Source organism: Galeopterus variegatus, unplaced genomic scaffold, assembly GCF_000696425.1.
Source record: "Galeopterus variegatus unplaced genomic scaffold, G_variegatus-3.0.2 Scaffold588, whole genome shotgun sequence".
Classification (NCBI taxonomy): Eukaryota; Metazoa; Chordata; class Mammalia; order Dermoptera; family Cynocephalidae; genus Galeopterus; species Galeopterus variegatus.
Genome location: NW_007726699.1, coordinates 261909 through 285252, shown reverse-complemented (window position 1 = coordinate 285252; position 23344 = coordinate 261909). Strand labels below are relative to the sequence as shown.

Genomic DNA, 23344 nt, shown 5'->3' with positions numbered 1-23344 from the left:
TTGGGCTATTTAATTTTTGCCAATGTGATGTGTGAAATATTATATGTCACTCGTGAAATGTTTTAGTTCACATTTTTAAACAATGGGAATTTTTGTTTGTTTTTTGTGGTTTTTTTTTGAAGGCTAATTGGTATGGAAATCTGAACCCATGACCTTGGTGTTATAACAGTGCACTCTAAGGAAATATGTTTTAATTAGTATTTCCTATTAGTAACATAGAACATCTTTTCATGTTTGTTGACCATTTGTATTTTTTTCTTCTGTGAATTGTCTATTCATATCCTATGCTCATTTTTCTACTAGATGCTTGTATTTAAAATTATTTTTGTTACAATTCTTTATTTTGGATAGTAATCTTTTGTCTATAATACATGTTGGTAATATTTTCTCCTAATCTATTACGTGACTAATTTTACTTATTGTGTTTTTCATTATTCGAAAGTTTTTAAATGTTATGCAGCCAAATCTGTCAGTTTTTCCTTATGACTTGGGGGCTCAGGGAGGCACTTTTCATACCAAGATTATACAATTGTCCCATATTTTTTTTTTCCTCCTTTTTTGTCTTTTTTTGTGACCGGTAACGGGATCGCAACCCTCAGTGTCGCGCCCGTACCGCGACCAGCAACGGGATCGCAACCCTCAGTGTCGCGCCCACACTGCGCTCAACCAGTGAGTGGACCGGTCTCTATATGGGATCCGAACCCTCGGCGGGAACGCCACCACACTCCAAAGCACCGCACTCTACCGAGTGCACCACCAGGCCGGCCCAATTGTCCCATATTTTTATAATTTAAATTTTGACTTTATTTTCCCTTAATCTAACTCCAGTTTACTTTTTTTTTTTTAAAGATAACCGGCAAAGGGATCTTAACCCTTGACTTGGTGTTGTCAGGACCACGCTCACCCAGTGAGCAAACCGGCCATCCCTATATGGGATCCAAACCCGTGGCCTTGGTGTTATCAGCACCGCACTCTCCCAAGTGAGCCACGGGCCGGTCCCTCCAGTTTACTTTTTAGTGTGGTATATGATAGGAAAAAAATCAGTTCACAAATTATAATATATAAATTATATGTTTGCAGTTCAAAAATTATAATTAGTGATGATTCTGAGCCATATTAAAATGGTTATGTTAATATTCTCTCATGTTAAGAAGGCAGAGAAAAGAGGCTGGCCAGTTATCTGAGTTGGTGGGAGTGCGGTATTGTAACAACAAGGTCAAGGGTTCAGAGGCCTGTATTGGACAGCTGCCAAAAAAAAAAAAAAAGAAAGCAGAGAAAAGAGAAACAATTTTAGAAAGAAAGGCTTTTTTTTTTCCTTTTTGTCTTTTTTCGTGACCGGCAATGGATCGCAACCCTCGGTGTTGCTGCCGCAACTCGCTCAGCCAGTGAGCGGCTGGTCTGTATGTGGGATCCGAACCGTCAGCGGGAGCGCTGCCGCACTTCCCAAGTGGCGCACTGTAGCAGTGCACCACCGGGCCGGCCCCAGAAAGAAAGACTTTTTATATAACCTTCTTAAGGTTGGGGGTTCTTTAGTTCATTAGATAATTCACTTCTGCGTAATGATGCACCGCCCTACCAGATCAATGAGGCTTTGTTGAAATTTCCTTAGCTAGGCAACACGTGTCAGGTCGGGGTATCCCCTCATTGATTCTAATGACAGTTATCAATCTGAAAAGGAAGGGAATCCATTTAAAGAAAGATAAGGAAGATTAAAGAAAGTAGAAATCCCCAAAGCCTGCAGTACACAAATTACCGTATTCGAGACAGAGTATTCCGGAGTCCGACTACATAGAACAAAATGTTGGCGTCCGTGTTGCTGTAGATGCTGTTGATGGCAGCCATAGCAGCTCCCATCCTCCCTGCCGCTGCACAGATCACCACAGGAATCTCCTCTTCCATTTCTTCAGGAGTCTCGGAGTCATCATCTGGAAACATCAAAATCAGTGGCTTGGAACATGAAGGAATTTCACAGTAGAACCAGTTTAATTCGTCTTCCACACTCCTGGGGGAAGATAGGATAGTGTGGAAGAAACTGCTGATTGTTCTCAAATATCCGGTTTCTCCTTCTTCCCTTAGAAAAGAATTTAGGAATTTTAGCTGGCACACAGCCACCCACTAGGACTATTTTTATCCCAGACTCCCTTGCAGATCTAGGTGATCAAGTTCTGACCAATGAGCAAGTTATGTGTACAACTACTGCGTCTGCCCTTCAAAGGAGTGCTTACCCTCCCCTTCACCTGTGCCCCTTCCCAAGGGCTGGAATGTTGCTATGAGGATAGGAGTTAGAGCAGCCATCCTGGCCCACAAGATGGAAGCTACCTAATGAGGACACCAAAACATTAGATAGAAGGAAACTTCATCTGGATGACTGTGGAACTGATGCCTCAGACCTTCACTTGAGAGAGAAAATAAACTTCTATTTTGTTTAAGTCACTATTATTTTGGAGCTTTCTTACAGAAGCCAATCAGATAGCCTAACACACACATATGGCTGAAAAACGTATGAAGAACTGAAAAGCCTTACTTGATTCAACAGTCCTCAACTCTTCCCTGAATTAGAATATTTACCTTGCCTACACTGCTGTAAAATATACTGCTTGTGATTTTCCTTCCCCTATCCTCTTCTATCTAGTTAAGTTTTTCAAATGCTGGACAGCAAGAGAAAGGAAGTATGAAAAAGCATGACTAATAAACAAGATGAATAATTGATTATTCTTTTGAGCATTGGAAAGTTATAAAATATCAATGCCATAATATCATACTTTGGTACCACAATACAACTTCCAGGTGTGAAGAATAACAATTATCAGTGTGTATTTCTTGAAAAAAAAGATTCAAGCAAAAAAAGAGAAAGAAAAAACTATCAGTATGTAGAGTATCCACTATGTAATGCCCATCGGATTTTTTACTTACAGCACTTTCTCACTTTTTACAGATACATTTTTGCAAAACCTCTATCACTCAGGCCCGTGTTGTCCCATATCTCAGTGCCTTTGCACATGCTGTTCCTGATGCCCAGAATGCTTTTTCCATCCTTTCTTGCATGGCTTTTACATATTTATTCCAAATGCAGTACAGACATCAGATCCTCTGGGAAGCCGTTAACAGCTCCCAACACAGATTGCCATCCCTCGTCTATATCTGTATCCTCGCTTGTGGTTGGATTTATCACCTGCGTTGCAACTTATTTGATAGCATGTCTTTCCTTTCTCTCTTATTACACTAGGAGCTCTGTGAGGGCAAAGATAGTATCTTGTTCATCTCTGTATCCTCTGCAACTATCCCAGTGCCTGGCACATGTTAGAGTCTCAGTACATTTTGGACAGATAGATGAGTTTATTAGATACCTCTATGTAAGCACTTACCACACTGCTCTGGAAGAATCCATTTATGTGTCTGTCCCCTCCACTAGACTGTAAGCTCATTATATTATCCCCACTGTGTCTGGCACCTTAGAAGCACTTAATGAAAGTTTGCTAAAATGAACTAAACTGTACTGATGGATTAGAGAACCAGGCCTTGGAGGGTTGGATCATGGGCTATTCCCAGGGGCAAAGAGAAGGAGGGGTTGAAAAGCTGGGCAGTGCCTGGCACCCAGGCTCAGTAGAGGCCTTCGGCAGCCAGCAGGTAGCATGAGGTAGGAGGAAGGTACCCCGTGAAATAGGGGGCACCCCAGGAGAAGGCCAACAAGTATACAGCTCTGGTGCAGACGCATGACACTGCCACACATCTTCAGAGCCACTGCCAGTCAGAGAAGCATACAGGTTATACTTAAATCATTCAAAGTTTGGCATGTTCACACATGTGCACAAAGTATTTGATAGATATTTACACACTGGGAGACACAATTATGGTCTGACTTTGGAGTTTTGGCAGATCTGGGTTCAAATTCTGGCAAGTTTCCCTACTAGCTTTTTTTGGGTGCGTGTGATCCGAACCCTCGGGCGGGAGCGCCGCCGCGCTTCCCAAGCGGCGCACTATCCAGTGCGCCACCGGGCCGGCCCCAAAAATACCACTTTCTGCCAAGAAGTTTCCCCTGGAAGTTATACCAACTGGTGCCTGAGCCATCCCATTAAAAGGTTTGGCTATGGGAAGCCATCTGGTGTCTAACAAAACTAGAAAACATCATAATGATGGCAGAACGGATTGGAAATAATAGTGACTTAGTCCATTCCCACAAGCAGCTCTTACCAAACCGTGCCTATTCCTAGAAGAGGTAAAATGTCTGCTATCCCAATGCCAAAACTCAGAATGCTCTTTCAAATAAGGATTGTTTTAGCCAAATATATTAACTTGCCTTGCACCAAATGGCACAGGACTGAATCACCAGCAGGATATTAACAAGGAACTTACCAGGAAATTCCCTGGAATGTCATTACCAGGAGATTACACAGAATGGCACCATTCTTTCCTTCACTATACGACTTCACAGGGCCTCTGGACATTAACTGATAACATGTGTTCTTTGCATTAATTCTTTTAAAATTATAAAGATTAATATGTACTTCTTGAAAAAATTCCAGCCCAAACAGAAGAGTATCTGGCAAATTGTGACTGTTTTCTGCAGACGTCTGCACTTCCAAAGGTAATCTCTGTTATCAGTGTAGTGTGTGTCCCCCAAACCCTCCTTCATATAAATACTAAAGGATATATAACACACACAATATTATTTTAAAACTGAAATGGATACTTTTCATGCTCTTCTGAACCTTGCTTTTCCAACTTAAACCACAGATGTCTTTTCATGTCAACACTCCACTCCTTTGAAATGTATTTCATAACATTGATTCTTTTTCACTTTAACACTGAATGTGATTTTTTTTCTTTTTCCTTTTTGTCTTTTTTCGTGACCGGCAACAGGATTGCAACCCTCGGTGTCGCGCCTGCACCGCGCTCAACCAGTGAGCAGACTGGTCTCTATATGGGATCCGAACCCTTGACGGGAGCGCTGCTGCGCTCCCAAGCGCCACACTCTACGGAGTGCGCCACCAGGCCGGCCCTGAATGTGATTTTTTAAAAATGTGATATTGGATCCGTTCATGTGGCGCAAACACTTTGTTTATTTTTATATAGCTAATTAGTCAGTCAGGATGTGCATTTCCTTGCAGTTGTTTTAACAGCTGTTATAAAACTTATCCATCTCTTTCCATGGAAAAAGGAGTCTGCAGTGGGATTAGTGACCAAATGTGTTGGTTTATAGGCAGGGAAACATGAGGAGTAAAGAGCCAGAAGTTGAGATGACATTGACCTTGTATGACTTCCTTTCTGTCTCTATCTTTTAAAACAGTTTATTGAGGTATAATTTAGATACTGTTATAGACTAAATTGTGTCCCCCCCAAACTTCATATGTTAAAGTCCTAACCACCAGTAACTCAGGATGTGACAGTATTTGGATACAGGGCCTTTAAAGAGGAGGCTGTTAAATTGAAGTTGTTAGGGTGGGACACTAACCCAATAGGACTGGTATCCTAATAAAAAGAGGAGGAGACACAAGGGAAGCATGCACAGAGAAAAGGCCATGTGAGGACACAGCAAGACAAGGAGAGAGGCTTCAGGAGAAACTAACCCTACAGGCACCTTGATCTTGGACTTCCACTTCTAGAATTGTGAGAAAATAAATTTCTATTGTTTTAGCCACCTAGTCTGTGGTATTTTGTTATGGAAGCCCTAGAAAGCTAGTACAGATTTCTTTAACCCCATTGTAAGTGTACAGTTCAATAATTTTTAGTAGAGTTCTACAACCATGACCATAGTTTAACTTTAGAACACTCCCATCACCCTGAAAACTTCCCTTGAGCCGGTGTGCAGTCAACCCACTCCCACTCCCAGCTCTGATCTGCTGTCTCCACAGATTTGACTTTTCTAGAAATTTTATATAAATGGAATTGAATGATATGTGGTCTTTCAGGTCTGGCCTCTTTCGTTTAGCATAATGTTTTTCATGTTCATCCACATTGTAGCTTATATCCACTTCCGGATGTACTATATTCTGTTTATCCATTCACTAGTTAATGTACATGTGGATTATTTCCAATATGGGGCTACTATGAATAATGCCCTATGAACATTCACTGTGAGAAAATTGTTCTGTTTGCACATGCTCCCGACGTTCATGTAGACCAGATTATCTGAGTACATGTTTTAAATTATTTTTTTAATGCATTTTTTTAATTAAAAAAAAATAGCCACAAAGAAATGTCAGCTTTGTGTGAGCAGGGACATTGTTTTGTTCACCATTGTATCTCCAATGTCTGGCTTGAAAAAAAATAAAAATGTGTGGAATAAATGTATGTAACACACCAAAATATTAATTTTGTGTTTGTCTGATACAGCTACAGGTAATATTTTTCTCTTCTGTGCTTTCCAGAAATGAGTATATTTGCTTGACCAATATAAGAAGTAAATTAATTAAAAAATATATTAAACACACTAATGGCACTTCTTAATTTTTGTGGGGCTTGACTTTGTGTGTGTTTTGGGGTTGCAAAGGTGCCATCTCACACAATTCACCCCTGAAAAGGGAAAGTGGGCTCTCTGTGCAGCTGGAGGAGGACATGGGGTCAGTGAAGGATCATTTTTAAGTTGAGAGTTATGAGGTTGGTTGTGCACTGATGTGAATGAATCAGCAGAGAGAGGAGAGAGAAGGCAATCTTCAGTAATTCTCAAAATTATTGTGAAACTCCAAAGGGATGGGATGTTGTTTGCTCAAAGTGTGATCCAAGAACCAACAGCATCAGCATCAACTGGGAGCTTATCAGAAACACAGATTCTCGGGCCTCACCTCATACCTACTGACTCTAAACCTCTTGGGTGGGGCCCAGTACTGTGTTTTAACAAGCCTTCCATGTGAATCTTACTTATGCTAAAGTTTGAATAGCACTGATTATTCTAGAGCACAACTGAAACGTTGGCCTTAGGTGGATATTCTACAAGCAGGTCCTTGGCAGCTGACCAAATTGTCTCTGATCCCAGCTGTTGAAAAGACCTCGAGAAACACATTCAGATCCCATCTTGATGGATTCCATGCCTGCTTACCTGCTGCATTCTTGAGCACAGTCCCCTTGTGAACTTTCTTATACAGAATCCCACAAAGAGTCACAATCAGAAGGAACAGCAACACCTGATTAACTGAAATAAGAATAGAAACACACTAAAGTATCAACCTGAAATCATGTGGAAAAGTTTAGAACAGCAGTATGAGCAGATACCTTCAGAGTGGTGGTCTGGGATTTTTCTTTAAGCAGATAGTGTATGGAGTGAAGAGTCAACCTGGGCCACTGTTGCTGCTCAACTATAGACCGAGGTAGCACAAGGAAGATCTAGGGCTAAACCCAGGCAGTCTGACGGTGGAGGCTGCAGCCTTCATCATTACATGATGCTGCCTTTGGAGCTATTTTCTGTGTATGAATATTTTGTTTCAAATAATATTTATATAATGTTTATTATGAGACACTACTAATTATGAGTACATGTTCTTAGCCATTATAATGCAGTTGTTTCTCGATTCAACCACTGGTCAAGGATGATGTGCAGAAAATTCTTGCCCTGGGCAAAAGATTAGAAGACCCCAATTCCTCTTCCAGGTCTAAGCCTCCAGGACGATCTATTCCAGATCAGTGATGCTCGCCCTTGGGATCTGCTGAGAAGTAGAGTGGTACAGGACAGTGTTTTCTTGAGTATGAAACACATGAGATGATTGAGGAAGTTCACGTTCATAGGATTAAGTAATATTAAATCACAGTGTGAGAAAGTCAGTCTTTCTGATTTCATGTGCAGGCAGGCTACAAAAGCTACCCAGAACTAAATAACATTAGTCTACTTGTATATATTTTTACAGTCACCTTCTTTTTATGATAGAAGATAATTCTTTTTCCATTTACAGTGAGGAGAAAAACTTTCTATTATAAAGCACACTAGGGGGCTGGCCAGTTAGCTTTGTATGTTAGAGTGTGATGCTAACACCAAGGTCCAGGGTTCAATCCCTTTACTGACCAGCCATCAAAAAAAATTTTTTTTTAATATAAAGTACACTTATAAATTTTTTAGATGAATGAGTCTTTTTTTTTTTTTTTTTTAAAGATGACCGGTAAGGGGATCTCAACCCTATTTTTTTAATTAAAAAAATGGGGTTGAGATCCCCTTACCGGTCATTTTTAAAAAAAAAAAAAAAGACTCATTCATCTAAAAAATTTATAAGGGTACTTTATATTAAAAAAAAATTTTTTTTTAATATAAAGTACCCTTATAAATTTTTTAGATGAATGAGTCTTTTTTTTTTTTTTTAAAGATGACCGGTAAGGGGATCTCAACCCTTGGCTTGGTGTTGTCAGTACCATGCTCACCCAGTGAGCAAACCGGCCATCCCTATATGGGATCCAAACCCGTGGCCTTGGTGTTATCAGCACCACACTCTCCCAAGTGAGCCACGGGCCGGCCCCACTTATAAATTTTTTAAATTAGTCAATTTAAAGAAATTATTAAGTAATACATAGGACAGAAGGAACACAGATGATGAAAAATTGAGCAGATGGTACGTTGCCATATGAGATGCACACCTTCCTGAAGTTTGGAAAACATTGGTAGAAGGGGAAAGGGTGGCAATTTGAAGTCAAACTCAAACCTCATTTCTACCACCTCCTAGCTGTGTAGCCTTGGACAAGTTATTTAACCTCTCTGAACCTTGGTGTGCTCATCTGCTAAGTGGGGATTGTAATGATAAGCATTATCTCACATTGTTGTTTTGAGAGTTTAGCAATGCAGGCCCAATAAAGACTTTATAAATATTACTTATTATTTATTTTTATGCATCAAGATACTTAATTTATTGGCCTCGTACTGATTTGTTTCTGGCCCCTAGGTCTTCACATTCTTATTTGTAAAAGAAAGGAGTTAAGAGTCCCCACGTATGCCCAAAACTACATGCTGAGGCTCAACGATTCTACCTTGCTAACATCCAGGTCCCCCCTGACTTTCTGGGTTATCGGATTCAGCCAGAGACAACCAGATACTAGACTCAGTTTAAAACAAAACTGTAGAGAAACAGAAGATAAGAGACAAAGTTCTGTAGTTTATCAATAGGTCCAAGCAATGTTCACCTGCCACAGTCAATTTAGGGAGGTGGCTCAACATCTATTACCATCTGACCCTTTCAACTGTGCTGTTTACCACTGACATATGGTTGCCAGCTAAAATTAGTTATTTATTTATGGTGGCTGGCCAGTACGGGATCCGAACCCTTGACCTTGACGTTAAAAAAATTTTTTTAGTGTAAGTATATTTCATGCAACATTTGGGACATACGTATAAAAAATTATTTGTTGTTTATGTGAAATTCAAATTTAACTGGATGTCCTGTGTTTTCATTTGCTAAATCTGGCAACTCTACTGTGAGTGGAACAGTAACATGATCAGGTTACTATGTTTCCCCCCAAACTCACAAACTATTGGATCTAAAATCAGGAGCAATCCCAACTTTTGACAGGTCTGAAGATTTGAGGTGACTCTTTAAGGACAAGAATACAAAATTACAAATGCTAAATTATACATGAACATGAATACTTATTTAGAATGAGAAAATAAATTGTATTTGCAAGTTTTATAGAAATATACGATCTCTCTCATGATTAGCTCACTTCTGATCAAAACTAACAACTTCCCACAGGAATCATCTGAAACAATGATGGCAAAAACTGCCTGTGGGAAAAATATCCATGAAAATCAAAGATTTAAAAAAAAATCCAAGCTTTGGCATTAAAACAGTCCTCCAAAATATCTGTTTTTTAATCACTATTTTCAAAAATTGTAATCTTACTTTTTCGTAACAGAGCCATGTGTGTTCACGTGGGTAAGAACCGTTACCTGTGGATTAAAGAATAAAATTTTGTTTAAGAGAGAATCAACTCAAAAGTCATCAAGTGTTAAGGACTATGTCTTCTTTGAACATCTGATATGTTGTGAAGTGTATAATCATTCTCTACTGTCCCAAATCTAGAATTTTGGAAACAAAGTGAATATTTTTTAATTGTATAGCCCACCTCTTCACAAGTGATTCCTCTGGTTGAACAAACCTTACAAAGTGTTCCCAAGAGTTAACCTTTTGTCTTCAGGTTTTTGGTTTTTTACCTTTTCCAAAAGGCCCCATCAGCCTTGGAACAGCAGAGCATATGACACTAACTGGAAGAAGTCTAACACAAGAATGTCTCCTTGATCTAAAATATAAACCCCATGCCTAATCTTTTTCTTATTTTTAAAATTTATTTATTATTATTTTTTTCTTTTTTAATTCTAATATGTTTTTGCAGAGCAGTTGGGGGAGGGGGAGGATAAGGAAGAGGAGGATGGGATGGGAGGAAGAGGAAGGGGGAGGACATGGTCGAGGCCCATGGCACCTCCCTCGTTCCAACGGGGGAGCCTGGGGGGCTTCTGGCGGTGGCTTGGCTGTGGTTTGGCTGGATGTGGACTTCCAGCAGGCATGGCTGAGGCCCTCAATCCCCCCCGCATCCTAGCTCAGGGGCCCAGGGCACTTCCACTGCATGCCTAATCTTTCTGCTGTCATAACTTCATTCCTTTGATAAGGAAGTTTTACATCTTCAGAAATCCCTTGTAGAAAAAGAACTATTCCTGAGAGAAGCATACTTTACACTCAGTTCAATCGTTCATTCATTCAACGTTTATTGAGATCCTACAAAAGCCTGACACTGTGCTACCTCCTGGGGATGCATGGATGAAGAAAACTGTCCTGGTCCCTATCCTCATGGAGCTCTCACTCCAGTGGGAAAACAAACATTAAAACATAGCAAATAAAATAATTAGGTTATGGTAAGTGCTATGAAGGAGACAAAGGAGGTGTTGGGATAAAAACAAACAGGAGTAGGGAGTGCATCAGGAAGAGAAATCAGGAAAAGCCTCGCTGAGGAGATGGCATTTGACGCGGAGGCAGAGCAGGAGCCAGTCAAATGGAGAGCATACAGAGAAGCATTCCAGGCAAAGGGGACAGTAAGTGCAAAGGCCCTGTGGCTGGAAAGAGCTCTGAGTATTCTAGGAACTGCAAGAAGGCTGATGTGGCTGACCAAGGAAGAGACTGGCTGGAAGGGGCTGGAGACATAAAAGGGGCCAGATACTGTTGTGCATGGAGAGGAGTTTAGATTTTAAGTGCATTTTACTTCCTCCATCAGTCTTTGCCTTCATTAAAGCCCTAAAGCAATGTTTTTCAAAATTATGATGCTGAAAGAGAGTGAATATCAACACACCCACAGTGAGCTCAAATATCTTTCAAGTTTCTTGTTTTACCCTCAAATTCATGTGAACCACGCAAGAATGTAGAAGTGGAGAAAGAATTACTCCTTTCAACTGCTGGCAAGTTCCCCTCTGGGAGAAAACTGTTTTTGTAAAGGAAGCAAGCTCTTTTGAGCATAGGTGCAATGGCGGGGTGAGAGCAGGGGAAACCTAAATGGGTCTGAATAAATGAAGAACCATAATCCTGAGATCTGGCCGGCTGCAGCTCAAGCAGAAATGTTATGTGAGGTGAAAAAAGATTCCATAGCAGGGACTGTCACTCACCCATGGGATCCTTCCCTGTGGCAGATGGGCCACAGGAACTTTTCAAGAACTGGGATGTCCAATACTCAGTCTACAACCTTCTGCCATGCTCTGCACCTTCTAATCCCACTCCACCTCCACACTGCTCTTCCCCCTGACTCAAAGACACCTATAAATGTGTCTAAGGGAAATCAGTGGGAGGCCGTGTATCCCCTTTCTGGACATGCAGGACAGGGGAGAGAGCAACTGAGATAGAAAGCCCCTGGGCACTGGGGTTTCCAGGGCCACAGCAGTAAGCCATAAGGAATTTGCAGGAATTTTGGAGGGGACATTGACTAGGGGGAAGGTGAGCCAATTTTACATGAATTTCCAAATCTATGGCAGATGGCAGGGGTCTTACTCTTTTCTGTGTTATGAGTCTCTTGGCAGTCTAGTAAAGCCCATAGAATCCTTCCCAGAATAATGTTTTTAAAAGCTTTAAAAAAAACCCAATGCTGTATTATAAAGAAAACCAATGACCCCCCCCCCAACACACACACAACCAGGCACACTGCCAATGCCTTAGGGCCCTGCCCAGGGACCTGGGGCATGGATTGGGGACTGGATCCCCCACACACACACAACCAGGCACACCACCAGTGCCAAGGAGCATGCCCAAAACCACCTCCATGTGGGTGGCCCACCACAGCCATCACAGTAACCACGGCTGCCACAAACGTGGCTAGGTATCACAACCATCATGCAGATGGTCCGCCAGCCACTGGAGTGATTGACACAAGGAGTGTCACCAGCAGAGGTAAAGAAAAGAAGAGGATGTCTCTCTCCGCAAAGCCCATTCCAGAGTGACAGAAGAAGCATCTGCTCTACGATAATATTGAGGGACCTGAACATACCTCTCAGATTGGACAGATCATCTAGGCAACAAATCAACAGAGTAACCATTGCTCTTTCAGAGGGAGAGAAGAAATCTAGGGTTATCAGTGGTGGGAGGGGGGAGGGAGAGGGGGATCAGGAGAGATTGGACAAGGGGCATAAAGAATAAGTACAATTTGTAACAATATACATACTAGTAATATTGATTTGATCAACATATGTCAACATTGAACCCCCAAAATATGTATAATTAACTATGATTCAATTAAAAAAAAAGAAAGAAAACCAATGACAAAATTTTAAAGAAAATAAAGGTATCAGAATATTGGGGGGAAAAAACCAGATTTGTGATATAGCAATATATGTGCTTCTTTATTAAGTAATAAGACCTATTAGAAGGTATAATAATTATAATTTGAAGTGGTGATAAGCTTAAAAAATTGTGAGATATCTGTAACAAGTGTAAGGTAATATGAAAATATCTGATTTCTACTGTGACAAAGTCATAGGTACTGCAATTACCACCACTACTACTACTGTGATGTGTTGTCTGCAATCACAAGAAAAGAAAATGCTCAATTTCAATGAGAGTTTAGTGAAAATAAAGCTATAATCTTTTTTCTTATCTAAGAACATGAAATCCTTTGAAATTTACCCAGTGGACCCTTTGAGGGTCTGTGCATTCCAGGTTAAAGGTTAGAACCCCGGGCTGGGTTGACTCAACTGACATATGGGTTAAGATGCCATAGGAAAGTGATGTTTTGAATGTTTTGCCATCTAGAAAAACTGTTGCTCTGGAAATATTTGCCAGAATTTTGTTCTGTGGCTTTCTGTAGCCCAGGGCTCACACCAAGATGAGAAATTGGTCCCAGGAAAATGTCAGCAGAGGGGCAAGCTGACTCTCAGCGTGACAGTAAGGGGTGGGGAACACAAATGGAAAAGAAAGAGAGCCCTCAAAGGAAGCCTGGAGGAATGCTAGAGACAGACTTGGGAGAAGATGTGCCTGTTTGGCATTGCTGTACACGGTTCGAAGTCATTAATACACCCACCATCTCACAACTTCATAAAGCCCAATGTCGAAAGGCCCTCCTGCCTCTGTATTGAAAGTTACAGAAAACAAAGGGGGAGATGAGGACACAAAACAGAGGGAGACTTTTTCATCTATATTCTTGCAGGGCTTATCTTGAATATATTTAATAACCAGTATGGCCTTCAGCACTGATCAGTCAAAATGGGTACCAAGCTCTAAGTGGCTGGCACAGACCCACTGGCGTGTTCTGACTAATAAAGAGCAGCTTTGGCACCTACAGAATGTCAAATCATATGAATGTATTATCAATTCAAAGAAATCAACAGATAGTCACATACTGGAGATTCTACACACACCCACACCCTCACATACAATGCATTACCTTCTGATAAGCAAAGAGAGCCACAACTGTTACACTATCAGCCATTCTCATATTCTATCAGGCCAACTTTTTACATGGAGTCCTTGGCTTTGCATGAGACAAATTCAGGGCAGATTCCAAGAGGCCTATCAGATAGATGTTTTCCAGGAAAACTTCTTTTAATATAAGAGGCGAACTGCTTCTTCAGAGAATAAAGAATTGGCCTTATGAGAACTATTCTTCTGCCAAGGTATTTGATGCATGCTGACAAGGTAATTTCTTTGTGGTCTCCTGGGTTTCTGTAAATTTCCTACTGCAAACTTTCATAATCAGAAAGAGCGCTTCACCCAGGGAAACACAAATGGTGCCGTAAATTAAACACTCAGTGGACCCGTTTTTGTTTTGGTTTTAAGTAGGCTTCCTTCCTGTAACATATTTACTAAGGGCATATTATCAAATCAGCTTCAAAATTTGACGTGCTGACTTTTAAATTTCAAGAAATTTACGAACATTAGAATTCTCCTTTTTGATTGTACGGTTCTATGACTTTTAACACATGCATAGATTCTTGAGCCACCCCAAATGGGATAGCTCAACAAATGGTCCTGGAACAACCGGATATCCATATGCTAAATGGACCATTCCAACATGCCCAAAGAATTCCCTTGTGCTGCCCTTTTGTAGTTAGATCCTTCCCAACAACCTAGCCCTTGGCAACCACTGATCTGTTTTCTGTCTCTAAAGTTTTGCCTTTTCTAGAATGTCATAAAATGGAATCATAAGGTACATAATCTTTCAAGACTCTTCTTTCACTTAGCACAATTCATTCATACTTGATGTTGTGTGTATCAAGGGTTCATACCTTTTCATTGTGAATAGTATCCCCTTGTATGGGTATATCACAGTTTATTCATCCATTCACCCACTGAAGGACATCTGGGTTGTTTCCAGTGTTTTGTGATTATGAATAATACTCAGTGAATACTAGTTTATAGGTATTTGTGTGAATATAAGGGTAAATACCTAGACGAGGCATTGCTGGGTTGTTTGGCAGATACTTTCCCCCCAGTACCTGGCTTGTCTTTTCATTCTCTTAACAGTGAATTTTGCAGAGCAAAAGTTTTAATTTTGATTATGCCAGATCCATCAAGTTTTTTTCTTTTATGGATCATGCTTTCATGATAAGAACTTTTGGCCTAACCCAAGGTCATGATTAGTTTCTCCTATGTTTTCTTCTGAGAATTTTATAGTTTTACATTTTACATTTACATTTTGAATTAATTTTTGTATATGGCATGAGGCATAACTTCAACTTTATCATTTAGCATATGGATATCCGGTTGTTCCAGGACCATTTGTTGAAAAGACTGTCCTTTCCATGGAATTGATTTTTTAAAAATATTTTATAACAATTTTTGGGTGTCCAAAGGGGACTTGAGATCTGGCAAGAAGTTTGAATCTAGAGGATTGTGTTATCCTAAAGAAGAGAGAGAAGGATAAACACAGATCTTGGATTCTCTCCTACATTTTCTACAAAAAAGGATTATAGATCTGGATAGCCATCAGTGGCTAAAAAGTGAGTCATATTATCATATAAAGATTCAATAATGTTCCCACAGTGGTACCAGGATCAAGGAGGTATGAAAAGGGCTGATTCATCATGAAAAAGTTTCAAACACTTCCCCAAATTCAAATCCTATCTTTGCACTATATTCTGGAGTATTTTATTTATACTCTGAAATCAAGAAAGCTAACAAACTCTCTGTTCTCAAAATATACCTGTTACAACTCTGCTTCCTCATTTTCCCAGTTTACAATTTATCTATGGATATGCTTCTTACAATACCTTAGATAGTCATTAGTAGAAGCAGTGGTCATTAGGAGAAGCATAGGATAGCAGGGCAGGTTTGGTGAAAAAATAAAGTTCATCATTAGATAAGAATTTTAGATGATAAAATTTATTTTAGTCTAGAAGTCTAAAATTAATTTTGTCACATTTATATGTTCATTTTCTTTATGACATTTGCCAATCATCCTAGGAGCTGGAAACTGACATCTTTCATCTTAAAAAAAAAAAGAAATGTTAATTTGCCATAAAGAACAATTTGTCTTGAAAACTCAAAGTTTATTTTAAAATTAAGTTGATCCTTCTTAATTATGGTCCTTCAAAGGAGTTCTGAACTTTACATTTGACTGAAGGCTGCAGACAGCACACAGGGAATTATTATTCCTTTAGAAACTAGCAACATGACAGAGACAGCCTGCGGGAGGCAGGCAGGAAAGGCGGGCTATCATAGCACCCCAGGGTTTTATGAACCAAAGTGTTGTGAGAATTTGTTGGCAGTGATCTAGGGAAACTCTTCAACAGAGATTTGATTCAAGTATTTAATTCACTGTAAACAACCAGCTACAATGTCCCTTTTATTTTCCAGATCTAGACTGCACAACCAGGAGCTCTGAGTGCATCTGCAGAGATTCTTCTCTTCCCCTCTTGCATCTGGGGAAGAACTGGGTCCAAGTAGCACATTACTTAGGATTCTTTTGAGATAGGGTTCCAGGTGAATTTCATGCATTTATGATTTTAGGTGAAATGCATTCACCTAACTTTCTGGAATAATGTAAACCTAGAACGGTCTACACAGGTCCCCCTCCATGAAGCAAGCCATCTAGCACCATGAAGAGAATGAGAGGAAGACCAGAGGGAAGCTGAGCTCTGAGTCCCTGAGGCAAGCCCCTCCCCGGGGCCACCACCTGGGTGGCGCTTTCTGAGTTTCAAAAGAAATCCCAAATGGGAAGATGCAGAAACTTACTGAGGGCACTAAAACCAAGTGGAAATCCTTTTCTAACATGGTTGGTGTACTGCTTGTTTAGAGGGTAGGCACTGGAATCAGACATACCTGGGTTCCAATCCTAGCTCTACCGTATATAAATTTCCCCTTGGAATCTTAAGGGTCCCCCACCTATAAAATGACTATAATACCATTTTGCAACCACTATGTTAGTAACTAATTCAAGCAAAAATCCTCAAAGAATGTGTAAATGATTGGGTGAAAGGTTGTTGGGGAACAGAAAATTCAAAGTATCACCCCAAAGATTAGTTATTAATTACACAAGAAATTTCTTATTAATTATAATGGAGAAACCCATTTTAACAAAGTGATCACATTTAACATCACCAATAATGGAACAAATTGAAATCCTGTGCATTGAGATGTGATAAACATCAATGTGTTCCTGCCAATAATAAGTAACCCGATTCTGTCATGGATGAGGTCACAGTCAAATCCAAATTGTGGTTCGTTCTGAAGAACTGCTGTGGACTCTTCAAACATGTCAATGTCATGAAGAAAAAACAAAAGGCTGTGAACTCTTGTAGAGACTTGACAATGAAATGAAATGTGTGAACCTTGATTGCATCTTGTACCAAACGTTTAAAAACAGCTATAACTGGGAAAATATTATTGTATCAGTGTTAAATATCCTGAGTGGATGATTGTGGTGTGGTTATATAGGAATATGTCGTTGATCAAGAGGTTGCAGCCAGGCGTGGAGGGGAGGGAGAGATTGGAACAATCAAATGTAGCAAGTGGTTGAGCCAGTAAGTAGGTGTTCATTGCACTCTTGGACTGTTCTGCAAATTTAAATTTTTTCTAAATAAAAAGTTGGGTAAAATGAGCATAATAATGAGGTTTTGTGAAGATTAAATGTAATAATGCATGTAAAGCTCTTGTAACAGTACTTGGCAAACAGTAAGAGCCTCATTAATGTGGGCCATTATGATTGTGTGACCCTAGGGATTCATTTTGCCTTTCTATGTCTGTTTCCTCATCATTATGACTGAGCCACACAATCCCATCAGATCTAGCATTCTGGGATTTTATATGAATCTGCCTTCAAAAAGTGATTGGGATCAGGAGAATCAATATTGTCAAAATGTCCATACGACCAAAGGGATCTACAGATGCAAAGCAATCCCTATCAAAATTCCAATGGCATTTTTCACAGAAATAAAAAAAAGTCCTAAAATTCATATGAAACCTCAAAAGGCCTTAAACAACTAAACAATCTTGACCAAGAAGAACAAAGCTGGAGGCATCCTGCCTGATTTCAAGTATATTACAAAGCTGTAATAATCAAATCAGCAAGGTATTGGCATAAAAACAGACACATAGACCAATGGAACAGAATACAGAGCCCAGAAATAAACCCACACATTTACAGTCAGCTAATCTTCCACAAAGGTACTAAGAATACACAACGGTGTTGGAAAAACTGGATATTCATACATAAAAAAATAAAATTGAATCTTTATCTTACACCATATACAAAAATCAACTCAAATTGGATTAAATATTTAAACATAAGATGTGAATGTAAAACTAGAAGAAAACAGGAGAAAAATTCCATGGCATTGGTATTGGCACCAATTTTTTTAATATGACACCAAAACCACAGGCAACAAGAGCAAAACAAATGAGTGGGACTACATCAAATTAAAAAGTTTCTGCACAGCAAAGAAACAGTCAGTGAAATGAAAAGGCAACCCACAGAACAGAAGAAATTATTTGCAAATGATACATTCAATAAGGGATTAATATCCAAAACATATAAGGAACTTGTACAATTTAAAAGGAGATAAAAGGAGAAAACCAAATAACCTGATTAAAAAATGGGCAAAGGACCTGAATAGATATTTCTCAAAGGAAGACATACAAATGGCCAAAAGGTCTATGAATAGGTGCTCAACATCACCAGTCATCAAGGAAATGCAAATCAAAACCACAATGAGATATCACCTCATATCTGCTAGGATGGCTATTATCAAAAAATCAACAGATACCAAATGTTGGTGAAGATGTGGAGAAAAGGGAACCCTCATACCTTGTTGGTAGGAATGTACATTATGGAAAACAGTATGGAGGTTTCTCAAAAAATTAAAAATGGAATTCCCATATGATCCAGCAATTCTACTTCTGGGTATATATCCAAAGGAAATCAAATCAGTATCTCAAAGAGATTTCTGCACCCCCATGTTCACTGCAGCTTTATCCACAATAACCAAGATATGGAAACAACCTAATGTCCCTTAAATACGGATGAATAGATAAAGAAAATGCGATATGTATGTATGTGTGTGTGTGTGTATATACATATAAACACATATATACACAGTATATATACAGTAGCATATACACACACACACACATATATATATAGTCATGCACCACACAATATTTCAATGAGGGACCATATATACGATGGTGATCCCATAAGATTATAATACTGTATTTTTAATGTATCTTTTCTATATTCACATATGTTTAGATACACAAATACCATTGTATTACAATTACCTACAGTATTGAGTCCAGTAACACGCTGTACAAATTTCTACCCTAGGAGCAATATGCTATACCATACAGCCAAGATGTGTAGTGCGCTATACCATCTAGGTTTGTGTAAGTGTGCTCTATGCTGCTTGCAGAACAAAATAGCCTAATAATGTATTTCTCAGAAGATACTCCCATCATTAAGTGATGTGTTACTCTCTCTCTCCCTCCCTCTACACACACACACACACACACACACACACACACACGCACACATGCATGCACACACATACATGCACACATGGAATATTATTCAGCATTAAAAAGGAAGGAAATTCTGCCATTTGCAACAACATGGATGAATCTGGAAAACACTATGCTAAGTAAAAATAAGCCAGACACAGAAAGACAAATGCTGCATAATCTCACTTATATTTGGAGTCTAAAAAAGTAGAACTCAGAAAGAGAGAGTAGAAGGGTAGTTAACAGTGGTTAGGGGACTGGGGGAAATGCAGAAATGTTTGTCAAAGGATACAAACTTGCAGTTATAAGATGAGCAAGGTCTGGAGACCTAATATACAGTACAGTGCCTATAGTTAATAATAATGTATTATATACTTGAAATCTGCTAAGAGAGTAGATCTTAAGAGTTCTCACCACACACAAAAAAGAAATAACTGTATGAGGTGATGGATATGTTAATTAGTTTGATTATGGTAATCATTTTACAATGTGTTTATCAAGAGTTCACACCTTGAATATATACAATTTTTATTTGTCAATTACATCTCAATAAAACTGAAAAAAAAACGAATTTTAAGAACTAAAATTTCATTTAAATGTTTTTAGCAATCACTTTCTACCACTTTAGTTATTTAAAAAATATTTATAAAAATATAGGTGCTTCCTTAAAAATCATTTATGCCTGCAGAATTGCTATCTTTGATAAAAGAATCTAAGTTCACTTACTGTCATTCAAATGAATCCAATTAGCTATACATCTCCTTGAAATAAAAAGAACAGACTGAAAAAATGAGCATCCATTTTCCAAGTACTATTAGGAGACTTGACTGTCTAGTGTTCTTTTAGCTTTTTAGATTTTGTATTGTTACTTTACTGGCTGTAAATTTGTAAGTATCAAGTTCTTTTACTAAATATGAGCATAAACAGGGATGTTTTCTGGCAAGGAGTTAGATATTTTGCTATTAGAATGTAAATATGGATTTAACTAGTTAAAAATGCTAAAAAAGGGATAAGGGCCCAACCCACGACATGAAGGTGACTGGGATGGCTCTCTTGGCATTGCATTCATTCATTCATCCATTCATTCAAGAACATTTATTGAGGCCGGCCCGGTGGCGCACTGGATAGTGCGCCGCTTGGGAAGCGCGGCGGCGCTCCCGTCCGAGGGTTCGGATCCCACGTACAGACCGGCTCCCACTCACTGGCTGAGCGAGGCGCGGGAGCAACGCCGAGGCTTGCGATCCCGTCGCCGGTCCCCGGTCCGGTACGGGGGCAACACTGAGGGTTGCGATCCGTTGCCGGACACGGAAAAAAGACAAAAAAAAAAGAACATTTATTGAGCCTCTACTAACATACCAGGCACTAGAGATTGAAAGGTAAATTCCCCAGTTAGTCCACATTTGGGGGAAGGAAAAGGAGGACACACATAAATTTACAATGACAATGCAGCATGCTTAGATGCCTTAGTAGATGTAAGTATAGGGTGTTGTTCCGGCCACCGAAGAGGGGCACCTGACCCAGATCAGAGGGTCAGGGAAGGCTCCTTGTCTCTACCAACCTGCACCAAAATACTCCATTAGTGCCTGTGTTTCCTAGAAGTCAAGCTCCTGAGGACAGGAACTACATGTCAATCATTTCTGTATTTCCAGTTCTTGGTAGTGCTGCAGTCTTGATGACTGGCTAATTCAGCAGCTCTTCCCATCCTTTTCTCCCTTGCCCATTTTCACAAGAGAGGAAAATCAAAATACAGACTTTACCAGACTAAAGTGAAAGTCCAGTAGGGACATCTGGGAAAGGTTTTGCTTTCTGGAGAAAATGGCAACTCCCCCTTCTTCCTGCCTTGTATGATGCCATAATGGCTGGAGCTGGGCAGCTACCATGAGACTATGAGGGAGAGGTCAAGAGCTGCACAGAATGGGCAGTCCTGAATCATTGCACACCTGCATCAATGCCATCGATGCCCTCCTCCTCTAGACTTCCTGTCATGTGAGAAAAATAAACCTATGTATGTTGAAGATGCTGTAAATCAGTGTTTCCAGTACTTGAAGTCAAAAGCATTCCAATAGATTAAATAGGTGCTCTAGAAATGTTTGTAGAACTGAACTCCGGGATATAAGTTGATTGTGTGAAATTGGCAGAGGGGTCAGAGTTGTAAAGAAGTAGAAAACTGATGAGAGAAGTCAGGAACAGAAAGCTGGAGGGAATGAACGTATAGGGTAAGAGGCAGAGACCTGGGGCCAAGAGAAACCGGAGTGTCTGGGGCAGAGCCTGGGAGAGCATCTTCTGGGTTGACAAGGTTCTTGCATGTGAAGAAATGCGCCATAGGATGCATTTCTAATCAGGGTCGAGTCATGGGTGCATGAGAGGTGCAGGCTACCTGGTCGCTGTCTCCTCCTTCACTCACTTCCCACACGTGGCTCACAGCACTGCACACTCGCCTGCTTTCCCCCGCCTTTCTCACTGCTCATTCTCAGCAGCTCCTATCTCCTCAGCTTCTAAAGGTTTGAACACCTGTGCACACAGTCCTTCATTTCTTCTCTCTCTAAACTCCCTCCTTAGGAAACCTCATCCTGTTGCATGGCTTTAAGTACTATTTATATGCTGACAACTCCCAAATTTCTATCTCCAGCCCAGATCTCTCATATGGGTTCCAGACTCTTAAATCCAACTGGCCTCTTGGCATCTCCACTTGAAAGCATCCACGTGTCCAAAACTGAGCTCCTGATATTTCGCTAAAACACGCACGTCCCTAATCTTCCCCAGCTCAGTTAATAGCAACTCCATTTTTCTAACTGCTGCAGCAAAAAAAATAAATAAATAAACTAGGTGTTATCCTTGACCACACTCTGTTTCTCATTCCCGACATATGGACTGACACCAAATCCTGTCAGTTCTGGAATTTTCACCGCCTCCAGTGCCTTCGCCCTGGCTCTATCACCATCATCCTCTGACTTTATTATTCTGCTTTTGTCTGCCTTCAGTTGATTTTATAATGAAGCAGCCAGAATGTGCCTGGTATGAGTCAGCTTATGCTATTCTCTGTTCAAAACCCTCCCAGGCCTTCCTGTCTGTCTCAGAGTAAAAGCCAAAGTCCTTTCAGAGTCCTCCCACAAGATGTCACATGATCACATGGGCCTCCGGGCCAGACCTAGTCCTGCCTCAGAGCCTTTCCATTTGCCGTTCCCTCATCTGGAATGCTCTTCCCCATATCCATGTGACTTGCTCCTTCTCTTCCCTCAGACTCTTAGTCAAACTCCCCTAACCCAACAATTCCTGTATTTCATCTCTTCGACAACTACCACCACCCAGCACAGTGCCTCCTTTATCACTGGTTTATTGTCTGCCCTCTAAACGACAGACTATAAGCTTCATGAAGGCACGGAATTTTGTCTGTTTTGTTCATCGCCATATACCCAGCACCTAGGCAAGTGCCTGGCAACATAAGTCTTCAAAATATATTTATGGACTGAAGGGATGAATGTATGATTCTCTCCTCTAGGATGTTGCATGTCTCTCAAACCTCATACGTTCACAACTGAAATCAACACCTCCTCCTATGGAAACAACTCCTATGGGATTCTCTGAGCATCCTCTTGAACTTCTCCCTCCTAATTTCTCGTTCAGTCAGTCACTGATTCCTACTAATCATACCTCCTTAGTGTTTCTTCAATCTACCTCCTTTCTAAATTCACCCTGTGCCGTCTCACCCACTTATTGACTCTGCAATAACCTCCCACCTGGCCTTCCTGCCTGTAGAATTCCCTCTGTTATTCCAAAGTTTTCTTTTACAGTTTGGTTTTATATTTTTAGTTTCTTTTACCCTTGATTAGCCCCAGTCCACCCCCACTGCCTTTTTATTTTTCATGACATTAATTTTTTGAAGTCTACAAGCCAGTGTCTTGTAGAATTGTATTGAATGACTTAAAAAACGCTCAGCATCCCTTTCCTGCTGAAAGCCCCTCACTGGA

At 40.1% G+C, this 23344-nt stretch overlaps 1 protein-coding gene across 4 annotated transcripts in view; it reads right to left on the bottom strand.

Annotated features, from left to right (window-relative positions):
• GLT8D2 (glycosyltransferase 8 domain containing 2) overlaps positions 1–23344 on the bottom strand; it is a 50019-nt gene that overhangs the window by 8916 nt on the left and 17759 nt on the right. For 2 of the 4 annotated variants that reach the window (XM_008570273.1, XM_008570274.1), the window contains 3 exons: positions 9813–9859; positions 7037–7129; positions 1754–1925 (listed from right to left, as the gene is read on the bottom strand). In XM_008570273.1, coding sequence (XP_008568495.1) covers positions 1754–1925; positions 7037–7129; positions 9813–9831 — 284 coding nt within the window. In that variant the 5' untranslated portion in view covers positions 9832–9859. Of the gene's footprint in view, positions 1–1753; positions 2003–7036; positions 7130–9812; positions 9860–23344 lie in introns of those variants that run through there. The other 2 variants (XM_008570275.1, XM_008570276.1) reach the window with 2 other exon arrangements.